At 44.7% G+C, this 16,281-nt stretch overlaps 1 protein-coding gene and 1 pseudogene across 3 annotated transcripts in view; both read right to left on the minus strand.

Annotated features, from left to right (window-relative positions):
* Positions 1-16,281, minus strand: part of NOS1 (nitric oxide synthase 1) — a 151,039-nt gene that overhangs the window by 32,204 nt on the left and 102,554 nt on the right. For 2 of the 3 annotated variants that reach the window (XM_009426346.5, XM_063785030.1), the window contains 5 exons: positions 15,938-16,042; positions 15,309-15,367; positions 10,552-10,668; positions 4,256-4,430; positions 193-331 (listed from right to left, as the gene is read on the minus strand). In XM_009426346.5, coding sequence (XP_009424621.2) covers positions 193-331; positions 4,256-4,430; positions 10,552-10,668; positions 15,309-15,367; positions 15,938-16,042 — 595 coding nt within the window. Of the gene's footprint in view, positions 1-192; positions 332-4,255; positions 4,431-10,551; positions 10,669-12,845; positions 12,948-15,308; positions 15,368-15,937; positions 16,043-16,281 lie in introns of all 3 variants that reach the window. The other variant, XM_016924328.4, reaches the window with a different exon arrangement.
* On the minus strand, positions 1,938-3,191 carry LOC107967710 (elongin-C-like; annotated as a pseudogene).

A 16,281-nucleotide genomic window follows, 5' to 3' on the forward strand; every position in this document is an offset into this window, starting at 1 on the left:
AGAGAGGGAAACATTTACCAGCACTTGTTTTACTGAGTGTGGGAGAGCAGCAAAGTATTCATTTTGGTAGGACTGCACTAAAGGGAGATCAAAGCAATGAAGCCCATCTTCTCTAAGCACCTTCTGGAGGTGAGATCACCTGCCTTTCCCCCATTGTCACGAATACCTCCCTGGAAGGGTGGTGGGAGGTACCTTGTGTGAGTTCTGGAGCTTCGGCCACAAAGGTGAGGCGGAACTTGTTTCTCTTCCAGCTGCGATCATTGCTGATGAGGGAATTGTTGGCCTTTTCAATGTTGACATCATCTCCCACACAGAAGACATCACAGGCTGCCTGTGGTGTACACAAGGCTTTCAGTGACCTCTTTCAGCCAAGCGGATCTCCTCTCCAACAGCTCCAAGTCATGGCACATATCTCTTCATTCACCCATCCATCCATCTATCCAACCATCCATCCATCCATCCATCCATCCATCCATCCATCCATCCATCCGGTAACCCTTCCCTCCTTCCCTTCTTCCTTCCCTTCCTTTCTTCCCTCTACCCTTTCGTTGTCTTCCTTCCATCCATTCACCCATCCACTCATCTACTCTTCCATTCTTCTACCCTTCCACCCTCCCATCCACGTATCCATCTTTCCATCCAGCCATCCATCCACCCATCCACCCATCCATCCACCCACCCACCTATCCATCTTTCCATGCACCCATCCTTCCCTCCATCTACCCACCCACTCATCCATCTTTCCATGCATCCATCCTTCCATTCATCTACCCACCCACCCACCTATACATCTATCTTTCCATGCAGGCATGCATCCATCCATTCATCTATCCATCCATCCATCCTATATATTTTGAGTGTCTGCGATGTGCTGGACACGTCGGATTTGACATTGACTTTAGGACCTAACCTGTACTTAAGATATAATTCTATTGCGTCATTTATTCCTAAAACTGATGTGTGTAGAGGTTTAACATTAAAGAAGAAAGTAAACATCTTGGAATTTCCCAATCCATCTTCCTCTAAATATTTAAGAATTACATAAAGGCAGAGCATATTGAATGTCTGGATGACTGTAAATACATTTTTCTTTTTTTTTTGGTCAAGCTCACTTGTTCTTTGACTTTAACAATTCTAAGAATTGCTGTCCTTATTTATTTATTTATTTAAGACAGAATCTCACTCTGTCACCCAGGCTGGAGTGCAGTGGTGTGATCTTGGCTCACTGCAGCCTCGACCTCCTCCCCAGGTTCAAGTTATTCTCATGCCTCAGCCTCCCAGGTAGCTGGGATTACAGGCATGTGCACCATGCCCAGCTAATTTTTAGTAGAGACAGGGTTTCGCCATGTTAGCCAGGCTGGTTTCGAGCTCCTGGCCTCAAGCAATTTGCCCGCCTCAGCCTCCCAAAGTGCTGGGATTGCAGGCATGAGTCACCATGCCCAGCCAATGTCCTGATTTACTTTTTAAGATAAAACCACAGATAATTCAAAATAATGATAACTTTTAAGAGTAGTTTTTACCATTGTTTGACCTCATGTGGACTTCAAAACAATCCAAATGTTCATCAGTGGATGAATGGATTAACAAGATTTGACACATCCATACAATGGAATATTATTTGGCTATAGAAAAGGATGAAGTTCTGATACATGCTATGACACGGATGAACCTTGAAAACATTACACTAAGTGAAAGAAGTCAGTCACAAAAGACCACATATTATATGATTCCATTCATGCGAAATGTCCAGCACAGGGAAATCTACAGAGACAGGAAGTAGATTTGTGGTTTCGAGAGCTGGGGGTGGGATGGGAGGACAGGAGGTTGACAGCTAAAGGGTACAGTGGCTTTTAACAGGCCTTGCTTCCTGGTTGCTCAGTCAAGGTTGGCTGAGGGAAATCAAGCAACAGAATTATCTCAATGGGTATAAAAAGCCGTTATCTCATCTCTCTTTGTCTGGGAGGAAATGCAGGAACAGGCTGATGAACAGCGCCTCCCCACCTGGAAATCTTTATAGCCCAGGGGCCTCAGCTTCCCCATTTGCTCTCTACCTGCATTTGCTTTCAGGATGAAAAGCGCCAATTGAATGACAGAAGGTTGCATAGTACCCTTTCCCCTGGGGTTGCTGAGGAGAATGTATTCCAAGGCTAGCATGGAGTGGGTAAAACTGGCACAGTCTACATTCATTACCACCTCCCACCCCAGAATGGCCAGTTTAATCATCCTCATATGCAGACAGAAGGCCATGCATGGTTCATTTATTCCCTGGTGGCCTTAAATTTAAAACAGCTCTGGCCAATAGGATGTCTTATCATGATGGAAAGGTTCTGCACTGTCTAATAGGGTAACCCCTACCCCTGTGGCTACTGAGCATACAAAATGTGCTTACTGCAACTGAGCAATGGGATTTTTTTTAAATACTGAAGAAAGATAACAGTTTATTATAATTTATTTTATTTAACAATCTAGGAAGTTCCAGTGCAATTTCAGGTATAACTGGGGATTCTGGAATCTCAGTAGAGCTGTGACTGTAGTGAACGTTGTATGTAAAATGTGTGCCACGCCTGTAATCCCAGCACTTTGGGAGGCCCCGGGGGGCAGACTGACTGAGCTCAGGAGTTCATGACCAGCCTGGGCAACACGGTGAAACCCCATCTCTACTAAAATACAAAAAATTAGCTGGGCATGGCGGCAGGCACCTGTAGTTCCAGCTACTTGGGAGGCTGAGGCAGGAGAATTGCTTGAACCCGGGAGGCGGAGGTTGCAGTGAGCCGACATTGTGTCACTGCACTCCAGCCTGGGTGACAGAGCAAGACTCTTGTCTCAAAAACAAAACAAAACAAAACATGTATATTTTTGGTAATATAGGGATAGGAATCTCTCTCTCAAATTAACTTCATTTGTTTTATTTTCAGCTAACTGACCTGGGCCACTCAACATGGCTTTTATCATTCCTGATATTAGCACATGTTCTATTTTTACAATACATTCCTGACCATCAGAAGGTATCAGTTAGACATGCATGGCACCAGGGACTTCACAGCCACTATAGGCTTTCTCCTCTCCATCCATTATGTTCTAATGAAATTCTACTTTGCTTCCCCAGGAACTTTAGTGGTTTCCTGGTGAGGTGGGGATGCAGAGTCTGTCACTCTATTCTGTCTGAAGGAAGTCAGGAATGGGATTTTAAACCTGTTTAATTTAATTAATTATTATTATTTTTTAAGCAGATGAGGTCTCACTATGTTGCCCAGGCTGGTCTTGAGCTCCTGGACTCAAGCAATCCTCCTGCCCCAGCCTCCAAAAGTGCTGGGACGACAAGCATCAACCACCATGTCCAGCCTTATTTAATTTTGTACTGTATAGATAGGTATAAATGTAATTCATATAACATACAACTCACTGTTTAAATATGCACAATCCTGTGGCATGTCGAACGTCCACAAGGTTATGCAACCCTTCCCACTACCTGCTTCCAGAACATTCTCATCACCCCCCCAACACTGAAAAACTTTTTTATCTATTAGCAGTCACTTCCATTTCCCATCCCCATAACCCCTAGCAACCACTAACCTGCCTTCTGTCTCTATGGATTTTCTGATTCTGGACATTTTATATAAATTGAATCCTGCAATACATATTCTTTTGTGACTGGCTTCTTCCACTTAGTGTAAAGTTTTCAAGGTCCATCCATGTTGTAGCATGTATCACCACTTCATTCTTTTTTACGGATGAAGAATATTCCATTGCATTGATGTACCACATTTTATTTACCCATTCATCATACTGAATTTTAATTAGTTTAAGTTTAAATTTAAATGGCTATGTGTGGCTAGTGGCTACCATATTGGTTAGTGAAGATCTAGTACAAGAGGGGTAGGCTTGTCAAAATTGGTAGACTACCAAGATGTTAGGTTTGGTTTGGTTGACCATCTCTTGTTTTCTTTGTGTACCTGTACACCAAATGGGAGTGACGGATGGCTTCCTCCCAGCCCTGACATTCCAAGACTCTATATAATTTTTTTTATGGACTAACTCCTTGCCTGTAATGTAGAATGTTGGATTCTGGGTAGAAAATATGTGTTTTCAGGACACCCAAATTTGTCTGAGCTGTTTAAAGCTGTATCTTGGCTGGATACATGGGAGAGGTACTGAGGGTTCTCTCAAGTTTATTCTCTTCTTGATGGTTTAGGTGCTGTCTTTGGGGGTGTGGGGAGCATTACTTTTTCCTGTAGGTCCATGAGATCCAGATTACCTTGAAGACCTTCTTGGCCCAGGTCCTGAAAGCCTCTTCCTGCCCACAGAGCTCATCCCCTTCCCTCATCTTCAGGATCCTCTCCCCTCCCAGTTCTTCCAGGAGGGTGTCCACAGCGTGTCCGAAGGCACAAAAGTGAGGGTATGCTCGTGAGCCGAGGCCAAAAACTGAGAACCTGTCAAGGAGACGACAGAATGTTCATGCTAAGGGACTGTGGGGAATGTGGGGAGTGTCTGGTGTAATGGGCTAAACTGTGTCCCCCCAAATTTCGTACACTAAAACTCTAATCTCCTCAAAATTGTATTTTGAGATAGGGCCTTTAAGGGGTAATTAAGGTTAAATGAGGTTATAAGGGTAAAGCCCTGATCTGATAGGACTAGTGTCCTTATAAGAAGAGGAAGAGCCTGGCTAACACGGTGAAACCCCGTCTCTACTAAAAGTACAAAAAATTAGCCGGGCATGGTGGCAGGCGCCTGTAGTCCCAGCTACTTTGGAGGCTGAGGCAGGAGAATGGTGTGAACCCGGGAGGCGGAGCTTGCAGTGAGCCAAGATAGCACCACTGCACTCCAGCCTGGGTGACAGAGCGAGACTCCGTCTAAAAAAAAAAAAAAAAAAAAAGAAAAGAAAAAGAAAAGGAAGAGACACCAGAGTGCTCTCTCTCTCTCTCCTCTCTCTCTAGCTCCCTCTCTGTCTCCCTCTTTCCTTTCTCTCTCTCTCTCTGGACATAGCAAGAAGGTGGCTATCTGCAAGCCAGAAAGAGAGACCTCACCAGAAAGCAACGCTGCTAGCACCTTGATCTTGGACTTGTGGCTTCCAGTACCATGAGAAAATAAATTTCTATTCTTTTTTTCTTTAAATTTATTATTATTATACTTTAAGTTTTAGGGTACATGTGCACAATGTGTAGGTTAGTTACATATGTATACATGTGCCATGCTGGTGTGCTGCACCCACTAACTCGTCATCTAGCATTAGGTATATCTCCCAATGCTATCCCTCCCCTCTCCCCCCACCCCACAACAGTCCTCAGAGTGTGATGTTCCCCTTCCTGTGTCCATGTGTTCTCATTGTTCAATTCCCACCTATGAGTGAGAATATGCGGTGTTTGGTTTTTTGTTCTTGCGATAGTTTACTGAGAATGATGATTTCCAATTTTATCCATGTCCCTACAAAGGACATGAACTCATCATTTTTTATGGCTGCATAGTATTCCATGGTGTATATGTGCCACATTTTCTTAATCCAGTCTATCATTGTTGGACATTTGGGTTGGTTCCAAGTCTTTGCTATTGTGAATAATGCCGCAATAAACATACGTGTGCATATGTCTTTAAAGCAGCATGATTTATAGTCCTTTGGGTATATACCCAGTAATGGGATGGCTGGGTCAAATGGTATTTCTAGTTCTAGATCCCTGAGGAATTGCCACACTGACTTCCACAATGGTTGAACTAGTTTACAGTCCCACCAACGGTGTAAAAGTGTTCCTATTTCTCCACATCCTCTCCAGCACTTGTTGTTTCCTGACTTTTTAATGATTGACATTCTAACTGGTGTGAGACGGTATCTCATTGTGGTTTTGATTTGCATTTCTCTGATGGCCAGTGATGGTGAGCATTTTTTCATGTGTTTTTTGGCTGCATAAATGTCTTCTTTTGAGAAGTGTCTGTTCATGTCCTTCGCCCAATTTTGATGGGGTTGTTTGTTTTTTTCTTGTAAATTTGTTTGAGTTCATTGTAGATTCTGGATATTAGCCCTTTGTCAGATAAGCTGTCTGTGAGTTCTAGAATTACAGCCAATACCACTCAGTCTGTGGTATTTTGTTATGACAGCCTGAACTAATATATCTGGTATCTCAAGAAGAACAGTGTTTAGCTGTTGGTGGTCAGGCAACCCCAAGCTCATCTGTGGAAGGGCACTTGAAACCTAAGGGCTCTCAAGGGTTTCTCTTCGTTTCTTTTGGTCTCTTCTAAGTATCGTCATCATCAGGAGAATATTCTAATTGGTTCTAAGGAGGACGAGTTAGGGACAGCAATGACCTGGAACCACTGGTTGTTTCTTGCATGCTTCTAAGCTGGACCAATTGGGGAAATTAGTCTATGTTAGTGGAAGGCTTGAATTCTACAAGTGACATAACTAGATTAGTTTTAAATATGAAGATAATGAAACTATAATATAATGGTCCTCAGGGACTTGTATTAATGAAAAGACCAGAAGAAATTGTCATCAACACATCAAACAGGTTCTTCTAAAAGGGAATGAAATAGTTACAAGTATTCTGGTTCCATTCCTTGTAAGGTCTGTGAAATTAATTTGCTTCACAGACCCTCTGTGCATAGACACCACCAAGAAAATATTGGTGCTTGAACCAGTGGGGTCAAATTCATGAGCTATTTCTCTATGTTGAGGTGGGGACACTTTGACTGAAGTATGGAAAATGGAGGGCTGTGTCCTAGATGGCTCCTGTAGGGCTGGTACACAGTCCTTCAGACACTTTCTGCTACATTTCCAGAACTTGGTCTTGGCTGTAGGTCTAGACCTCACAGGGACAGGAACAACAGCTTCACCAATGGGATAAATACACCCCACCTTGCCCCACTTTTTAAGGTCAGAGTGTTTTGCTGTAGACTGTCACCTCAGATAAACCATGGAGTGGGGCTACTTAACCTACTCCATACAGGATCAGGCCCTGCCCCTGAATCTCTTTTTTAGGACGATGGGGACAAAATGGTAACAGATTGAGATGGGAAGGAAGGAAGAAGGTAGGAGAAGTTGGAAAGGCACCCTCCATCATTGGAGTATGAACTTGGGGTGGGTCCAGGTGCCTCACAGGTGAAAGTTAATGTAGGTTAATATCCACTCCCCTCAAATCTACACTCATATTGTATCATTTCATCTTCCTCTTCTTCCTTGCCCTCCTTTCCCTAGAATTCCAGAGCCTTTCCAAATAAAGTATGTGGGATTAGATAGCATTTTGCCATTTACTTTTTTTTTTTTTTTTTTTAGACAGAGTTTTGCTCTTGTCACCCAAGCTGAAGTACAGTGGTGTGATCTTGGCTCACTGCAACCTCTGCCTCCCAGGTTCAAGTAATTCTCCCGCCTCAGCCTCCAGAGTAGCTGGGATTACAGGCCCCCATAACCACGCGTGGCTAATTTTTGCATTTTTGTTAGAGATGGGGTTTCACCATGTTGGTCATGCTGGTGTCGAACTTCTGACCTCAGGTGATCCACACACCTTGGCCTCCCACAGTGCTGGGATTACAGGCGTGAGCTGCTGTGCCCAGCCTGCCATTTACTCTTAACCAATGATCTTCCTGGATCTAAAAACATTACCCTTTTCTTGCAGGGTGGCAGCCTGACAGGTAGACAGAGATGGTGACTGGGTGTGGACTGATTGGAGGGGTGACAGGAAAGGGAAACCCTACCCAAAGCCACCTGCCTCAGCCTTAGCCCAGTGCAGATCTGGGAACTTCCAGCACTAGTCATGCCTTCTGGTTAAGGTGTTGTTTCCTGAATCTCTGTGATTTATGTTTGTGATGTCTGCCATATTCAATTACCACTGACACTGTCAATCACTCATTTGTGTTTTTGAACTTGCTTTTAATTTTTCCTCACTAGCTCATCACTCCTATGGTCTGAATGTTTGTGTCTCTCCCAAATTCATAGGTTGAAACCTAACCCCCAATGTCATGGTATTAGTGGCCTTTGGGAGATGATTAGGTCATGAAGGTGAAGCCTCATGAATGGGGTTAGTGCCTCTTAAGGGGCTGAAGAGATCAGAGTTCTTCCCTTCTGCCATGTAAGGACACAGCTGGAAGGCACCATCTATGAGCCAGAGAGTGGGCCCTCACCAGACACTGAATCTACTGGTACCTTGATCTTGGACTTCCCAGCCACTAGAACCGTGAGAAATAAATTTCTGTTGTTTACAAGCCACCAGTTTATGGTATTTGGTATAGTAGCCCCAATGGACCAAGGCTCCCAACTCTTGTGTTCACCAACAGATGATGATTCAGGCGGTTGATTCATTAATATTCTTCTTGGTGGGCCTGAGGACCTAGACTACAGTTACTTCTAGTCACATTTCCATCACAATCTTCAGCTTATGATTTCAAGGAATGTAGTAGTAGTGTGATCATGGCTCACTGTAGCCTTGATCTCCTAGGCTCATGCGATCCCCCCACCACAGCCTCCCAAGCAGCTGGGACTAAAGACATGTGCCACTATGCCCAGCTAATCAATTAATTTTTTTCTTTCTTTTTTTTTTTTTTTGTAGACACAGGGTCCCAATATGTTGCCCAGGCTGGTCTTAAACTCCAGGGCTTAAGTGATCCTCCCACCTTGGCCTCCCAAAGTGCTGGGATGGTAGGTGTGAGCCACTGTGCCTGGTCTTGGCAAACTTTTTTTTTTGAGACAGTTTTGCTCTATCGTCCAGGCTGGAATGCAGTGGCGCCATCTCGGCTCACTGTAACCTCTGCCTCCCAGGCTCAAGCGATCTTCCCACCTCAGTCTCCAGAGTAGCTGGGACCACAGGTGCATGCCACCATGCCCAGCTAAGTTTTTATATTTTTGGTGGAAACAGGGTTTTGCTATGTTGCCCAGGCTGGTCTCAAACTCCTGAGCCCAAATGATCTGCCTGTCTTGGCTTCCCAAAGTGCTGGGATTACAGGCATGAGCCACTGTGCCCGGCGTTGGCAAACTTTTTATATGTGGGGGTCAGACAGCAAATATTTTTAGGCTTACAGGCCAAGAAGCAAAATTGAAGCTATTACGTAGGTACTTACAAAACAAGAAAGAAAACAAATTCCTGAACATTCTCAATTGATAAAATTAAAAACATAATAATAACAATTAAGCATACTTTAACACAGGTCTACTATGAGAAGACTGGAATTCATTTTTTGGGAGAGAATAATAACATTTTCTTTATTCGGGTTCAAAGGTAATGTTTTCTACCATCAAACTAATTACAAATGTTCATCGGTAAGAAAACCATTATTAGCTCATGGGTTGTAAAAAATATGCAGTGACCAGGCTGGATTTGGCTCACGGGTGTTAGTTTGCCAGCTCCTGCCATGATAGATTTAATAAGGGAAAAATGGGTCTGACTGTCAAACTCCAGAACTGACGTTTCAATGTTGAGCTGAAAAAAGTACTGATGTCAAAACCTATAGAATGTTCAACACCAAGAGTGAACCCTAAAGTAAACTATGGACTGTGGCTGATAATGATGTGTCATTGTAGGTACATCAGTTCTAACAAACGCACCACTCTGGTGTGGGATGCTGATAGGAGGAGAGACTGTGAGTGTGTAGGGACAGGAGGATGTGGGAACTCTCTGTACTTTCTGCTCATTTTGCTGTCAACCTAAAATTGCTTTAAAACATAAAGCCTATTTTAAAATGTCCTGGAGGACATAACAGATATTTCAATAGCTAGCAAACCAGTGATCTATATCATCTACTAAGCATTGCTCTGAGTAATTACGGAGAAGGCTCAGTTAGTGAAAGTCTGAGAGATTTGTGGCCAGGCCTGAAGGTTCTTCCTACAGGGCAACTCACATCAGTCTTGTCTTGATCAATATCCACGAAATCAAGGGTTTGACATCCCTGTTTTCTTTCCTCCCAAGAACCCATTAAACTGAATACACAACTACTGTAATATAAAATATCTGCCCACGTGCTTCCTAAAATTATCTCATAGTATGTGACTACGCCATGAGATAATGTGAGGTTAGGGCAGTATTTGTCAAATCTGACTGCACGTTAGAGTCAATTGGAGAGACTTAAAGAAAAAAGCAACACATGGGCCCAATTCTAGATCAATTCCATCAGAATCTCTGGAGATGGGTCTTGGTTATTGTATTAGTACACTGCAAACCTCTCTAGGTGATTTTGAGGAGCCTCCAGGATTGGGAACCACTGGGTCATAGCAGGGTGTCTACAGAAGCTTCTATGAAGTATACACCGTAGCTATTGGGAAGGGCAGCTCATTGAGCAATATCCAGGGATTGATATCCTTCAGCACAAACAATGGGGTGAACCTTGGGTAATGGGGCTCTGAGGGAGTGTGTATATGAAAAGAAGTCACAGAAAGGATAAAAAATGGTGCACGGGGAGACCAGGCAATGTGACTTAATGGGTGGGAGGGGTCCCAGACAGCCAGGATGCAGCTGGTTTTATGAGAAATGAATGGACACTACCTCTCCACAACGAAGCGCTCACTTTGTAAGTAGGTCAAGCTCCCCAGGAGCCTTAGTCTTCCCTGACCCCCGACCCCCTTATCCCCTTGCTCACCTCACATTGGCCAGGGGTCCAGCACTCTCAAAGTTGTCTCTGAGGTCGGGCCCATCGCCTGATGATTTTTGGGAGTCAGAGTAGGAGGAGACGCTGTTGAATCGGACCTTGTAGCTCCTGCCAAAACCAACGAGAACCTGTGAGCTCTGGCCTGGAGCTCCCTCCTGAGGTCAACACCCTTGATGGATCTTCAAGTGACCAGTCCTGATTCTAGGGCCTTCTCTTGTATGTTGAGTCAAACCATAACACTCCCATGGCCTCTTCTATAATCTACCAACTTACCCATGTCCACCACAGTGGTAACTGTTCATCTGCACTTGGTCTTACTGGTACTAAAAAGGTTTCTGGCCATGCTTAACTCAGGAAACCTGAGACCCATAAAGTTAAAATGATTTAATCAGTAAGAAGTCAGCAACAGAACTAACTACTCCCCTAAACCATGAGACCATGCTCCCTTGTTTCTCAAAAAAAAAATTTTTTTTTGAGACAGAGTTTCACTCTTGTCGCCTGGGCTGGAGTGCAATGGCACGGCCTCGTCTCACTGCAACCTCTGCCTCCTGGGTTCAAGTGATTCTCCTGCTTCAGCCTCCCAAGTAGCTGGGATTACAGGCATGTGCCAACATGCCCAGCTAATTTTGCATTTTTAGTAGAGACGGGGTTTCACCACATTTGCCAGGCTGGTCTCAAACTCCTGACCTTAGGTGATCCACCTGCCTCAGCCTCCCAAAGTGCTGGGATTACAGGTGTGAGCCACTGCACCTGGCTGTTTCTCAAATTTTAATGTGTACAAGAATCATCCTGGGATTTCATTAAAATGCAGATTCTGATTAAGTAGTTCTGGGACCTGGCTTGGGGTTCTGCATTTCTAACGAGCTCCCAGGAGATGCCAGTGTCTCCAGACTTCATTTTAAGTAGCTAGAAACTAGACCATGCTGTCCAAGATGGCAGCCATTGGCTAAGTGTGGCTATCTAAAGTTAAATTAATTTGAGTTAAATACAAGTCAATGTGGTTGGTACACTGCAAACCTCCCTAGGTGATTCTGATGTGCATTCAGCTTTGAGAACCACTGGGTCATAGCAGGGTGTCACTTGCACCAGCCACATTTCAGGGGCTCCAGAGCCACGTTTGGTTAGTGGCTGCTATAGTGGACAGCACAGATATAGAACATTTACATCTCTCTAGAAAGTTCTTCTGGACAGTGCTGGAGTATCCCATTCAGTACTGTCCTTCCATAAAGTTATGGTCCTTAGACATTTCAGGGCTCTATCAAATTTCACATTTCAAGTAAATATGAACAATGTTCAGCACTGACGCCTGGCATGGAAAGAGACTGCACTTTTAAAATTAATACCTAATGCTAAATGACGAGTTAATGGGTGCAGCACACCAGCATGGCACATGTATACATATGTAACTAACCTGCACATTGTGCACATGTACCCTAAAACTTAGAGTATAATAATAATAAAATTAAAAAAATAAATTATTTGGAAGGTGAAGGAAGATGTCTTCGGGACTCAGCTCTCAGCATGAGAGGCTCAGGAACCTTGATATTAAAAAAAATCCAATTTCTCCGTTTTCCTCCAAAAGTGGTAAGTTGTGCTCTCAGGCAAGGCAAAACAAAACAAAGCAAACAGAAACAAACAAAAAATCTGAGACCAAACAAACAAGCAACCCAAACTCCAAAACAAAACCCAAAACTCAAGAAGCAAACCCAACACACAAATCTAATGACAAAAAATTAAAAAGAAATGAGAAAATTAAAAAAAGAGAGAAAAAGAAGAAAAGAAATTGTGCATTCTAGCAGCAGGGTTTCTAAGCTGGATGTTCTTTAAAGTTTTCGCTCCAGCATCAGGAAAGTTCTAAATATATGTAAGTGTATTTTCTGCTCTAAAATAGTCTCACATTGAGTCATGCAATATATCAGGGGGTGGCTGTGTTGTTAGTGTGGGAGGAATGGTTGATGGTTGTGGGTAAAAATAACAGCACGTGCATTTGTATGAGGTTGGAGGTTTTTTCAAATGCTTTCCTTTTTGTTATTACCCTTTGACCCTGCCAATAGGCCACAGAAGTGGGTAGGGCAGAGCTAATTTCTCCCCATTCAGCAGATGAGAAAGACCAAGGCCCACAGGGGTTAAGCGACTTGCTCAAGGTCACTTAGTGAGTTAGTGACACAGCTCAGGTTAGAACTCGGATCTCCTTGAGACCTAGATGTGTGGCCTGGGATGCTCAGGCATTGGGTGTGCATGCATACACTCGCACACACCTGCGTGTACACACATGCACACTCTACCTGTGCTGGCTGTCACGGGCTGCAGCCAGACCGTGGACTTCTGTGTCACCATTGGGGAGGGGAGGCCCTTTACGGGGAAAGAAACGCAAGGGTTCCGGGTACCTAGAGGGGAGAATCGATGGTGCCCTATCTCTGCCTGAAGGAGGGGTGAGAGGGAACCTGCCGGGAGGCCATCTAGGATGGGGTGGGAAGGAGAGAGGTAAGGAGAGTGAGGACTAAGATGCTGGAGTTGGGCGTAGAACGAGGGCTGACCACAAAGGACTCAGCAATGGTCAGTCTCCTGGGTATCAAACTTATGTGAATATGGCAGCATGTTCTCTGCACAAAGAAAATCAGAAGGGATTTTGTTTTTTTTTTTTTTTTTTGAGACGGAGTCTCACTCTGTCACCCAACCTGGAGTGCAGTAGCGCAATCTCGGCTCACCGCAACATCTGTCTCCCAGGCTCAAGTGATTCTCCTGCCTCAGCCTCCTGAGTAGCTGGGATTACAGGCACACTCCACCATGGCCAGCTAATTTTTATGTTTTTAGTAGAGACGGGTTTCACCATGTTGGCCAGGCTGGTCTTGAACTCCTGACCTTAGGTGATCCTCTCGCCTCAGCCTCCCAAAATGCTGGGATTACAGGCATGAGCCACTGTGTCTGGCCTCAGAAGGGATTTTCTGCTTAACACAGCCAAAAAACACCAGCCAGCTAGAGCATTTGATGTTCACCTTAAGACACAGGGATCTGCTTGCTCCATGCTGGAGCAAATACTGAGTTGGCCTCATGGAAAGGCAGCTCAGCGTGCACACACCATGTGTCCTATACCTTATGGGGGATGCAAGGGCTTTTCAAGGGTCATTAACAAAAATTTTTTTGTCATGGTGCGGTGGCTCAGGCCTGTAATCCCAGCACTTTGGGAGGCTGAGGCAGGCAGATCACCTGAGGTCAGGAGTTCGAGACCAGCCTGGCAAACATGGTGAAAGCCTGTCTCTACTAAAAATACAAAAATTAGCCAGGCATGGTGGTGTGTGCCTGTAATCCCACCTACTCGGGAGGCTGAGGCTGCAGAGTCGCTTGAACCCAGGAGGCGGAGGTTGCAGTGAGCTGAGATCGTGCCATTGCACTCCAGCCTTGGTGATAACAGCGAAACTTCATCTCAAAAAAATTTTTTTTATTTTTATTTTTTAGAGACAGGGTCTTGCTCTGTTGTCTAGGCTGGGGTGCCGTGGTATAATTATGGCTCACTGTAGCCTCAAGCCCCTGAGCTCAAGTGATGCTCCTGCCTCAGCCTCTGGAGTAGCTGGGACTTCAGGTGCACACTACCATGCCCCGCTAATTTTTAATTTTTTTGTAGAGATGGGATCTTGCTATATTGCCCAGGCTGGTTTGAACTCCTGGCCTCAAGCAATCCTCCTGCCTCAGCCTCCCAAAGCACTAGGATTATAGGCATGAGCCACCATGCCCAGCCATCAATGGTAAGTTTGATTAGATGCTTTTTTACTTTACCAAATACCTTTAGAACTCAATCCCACATGAGATGCAGTTCCATTACAAACATATTTTTGACTACAGGTATGTTTTGTCTTACAAGGTATCTTATCTTTTGAACTCAACTTCTAGATTAGCTGCAACTTCACTGTGAGCATCAGACAGGAAGCTTTTAAGGAAAGAAGTTCCATTCTTTGATTTTAGCTTTTTTTTTTTTTTTTTGACAGGTCTGGCTGTTCAGGCTGGCCTCAAATTCCTGGGGTCAAGTGATCCTTCTGGCTCAGCCTCCAGAGTAGCTGAGACTATAGGTGTGCACTACCATGCCTGACTGCCTTGCACTGATTTTGAATGTAGGTTCTCAAAGAGGGAAAAAGAATAAGAACAATATTTACACAGTGCTTTTTTTTTTTTTTTTTGAGATGGAGTTTTGCTCTTGTTGCCCAGGCTGGAGTGCAATGGTGCGATCTTGGCTCAGTGCAACCTCCTCCTCCCAGGTTCAAGCGATTCTCCCGCCTCAGCCTCCCGAGTAGCTGGGATTACATACATGCGCCACCACGCCCGCCTAATTTTTGTATTATTAGTAGAGATGGGGTTTCACCATGTTGGCCAGGCTGGTCTCGAACTCCTGACCTTGTGATCCATCTGCCTCGGCCTCCCAAAGTGCTGGGATTACAGGCGTGAGCCACCACGCCCAGCACACAGTGCTTTTACATCTAGTTTGTGATTTGATTCTTACTAATTAGAAAGTCAAGGTAGGTGCTATAATCTCTATTTGATACAAAAGGAAACTGAGGCACAAGGCTGTGAAGTGACCCAGATACCAAAATATTGGCCCCAGTAGACTGCAGACACCTCACAACTAAGACCCATTACAAATGGACTTCAGATTACAGCCACCATCCAGAACTCAAATGTGAACCCCAGGTGCCAAAAGTCAATGTCCAGTTACCCTCAGGGGGTGGCGGGTGACGTCGGAGGGGTCATTCACTTACTTCCTTTCTTCCTGCACAGAGTTGGGGTGCCTCATTTCCATCAAAGCACAGCCGAATTTCTGGAAGCCAAAACATATGGGTGAAATTAGCACATCTTAGTAAATGGGAAATCAGGTCGGATACTGAGGGTCTGGGGTCCTGGCTGTCAAAGAGGAGACTGATGCCCGGAGGCCAGGATGTCAGGAGCGGTCAGGGGCTCAGGCTGGACAGTAATGCCTGGGCTACAGACGCAGTGGATACATCTGCTGTTTAAATGACTACAGGTGTGGACTCCCTACCCCCAGCACACAACTTCCCTTTGGAGCCTTCCTTCTATAAAAATATTGTCCCCACGTTCCTCATCTACATCAGGGAACATCAAGCTAATGATAGGAGCAGCCATTGCAAACAAATAGCTCACTTAGGTGACAATATTTTCACCAGGGACTTGCTAACTAATGGACGCCAGTAGACTGAGTACTTGGAATTGTCCAACCTTTGTATAACTTGGATCCAAATGGAAATTACTGGCTTTCAGGCTCTGGGAGGGTTTGCTACTGAATAGCAGGTGTAGGAAGAGTCTCAACCTTGGCCCCTACTTCTTCCCGATGATGGAACCACACTCTTGAACAGGTAAAAGCTCATCTCACCTCCCCATTCTCAGGGGGATCTCCATTGCCAAAGGTGCTGGTGACCACGAGGACCAGAGTTTCATGTTCCAGGTGCACGATGTCATATTCTTCCATGGACATCACCTAGGTGGGCGGGGCACAGGTATAGGATGGGGAGAGGAAGAAGGGGATGAGGAGAGAAAAGAGGTGGGAGAGACAAAAAGTGACGGGGGAAGGGCAAGAGGAGAGAAAGGAAAAATGTGAGTCATTTTGGGTCATCTCCTTTGGAGGGAGAACCAAAAGATCTGAGGTGTTAGTACTTCAGTGGGCTCAAGTGGGTAGAACTGAACGCTTTTTGGTAGCGCGGGACCTTGCTATGGTCA

Source organism: Pan troglodytes, chromosome 10 (assembly GCF_028858775.2).
Source record: "Pan troglodytes isolate AG18354 chromosome 10, NHGRI_mPanTro3-v2.0_pri, whole genome shotgun sequence".
NCBI classification, from domain to species: domain Eukaryota; kingdom Metazoa; phylum Chordata; class Mammalia; order Primates; family Hominidae; genus Pan; species Pan troglodytes.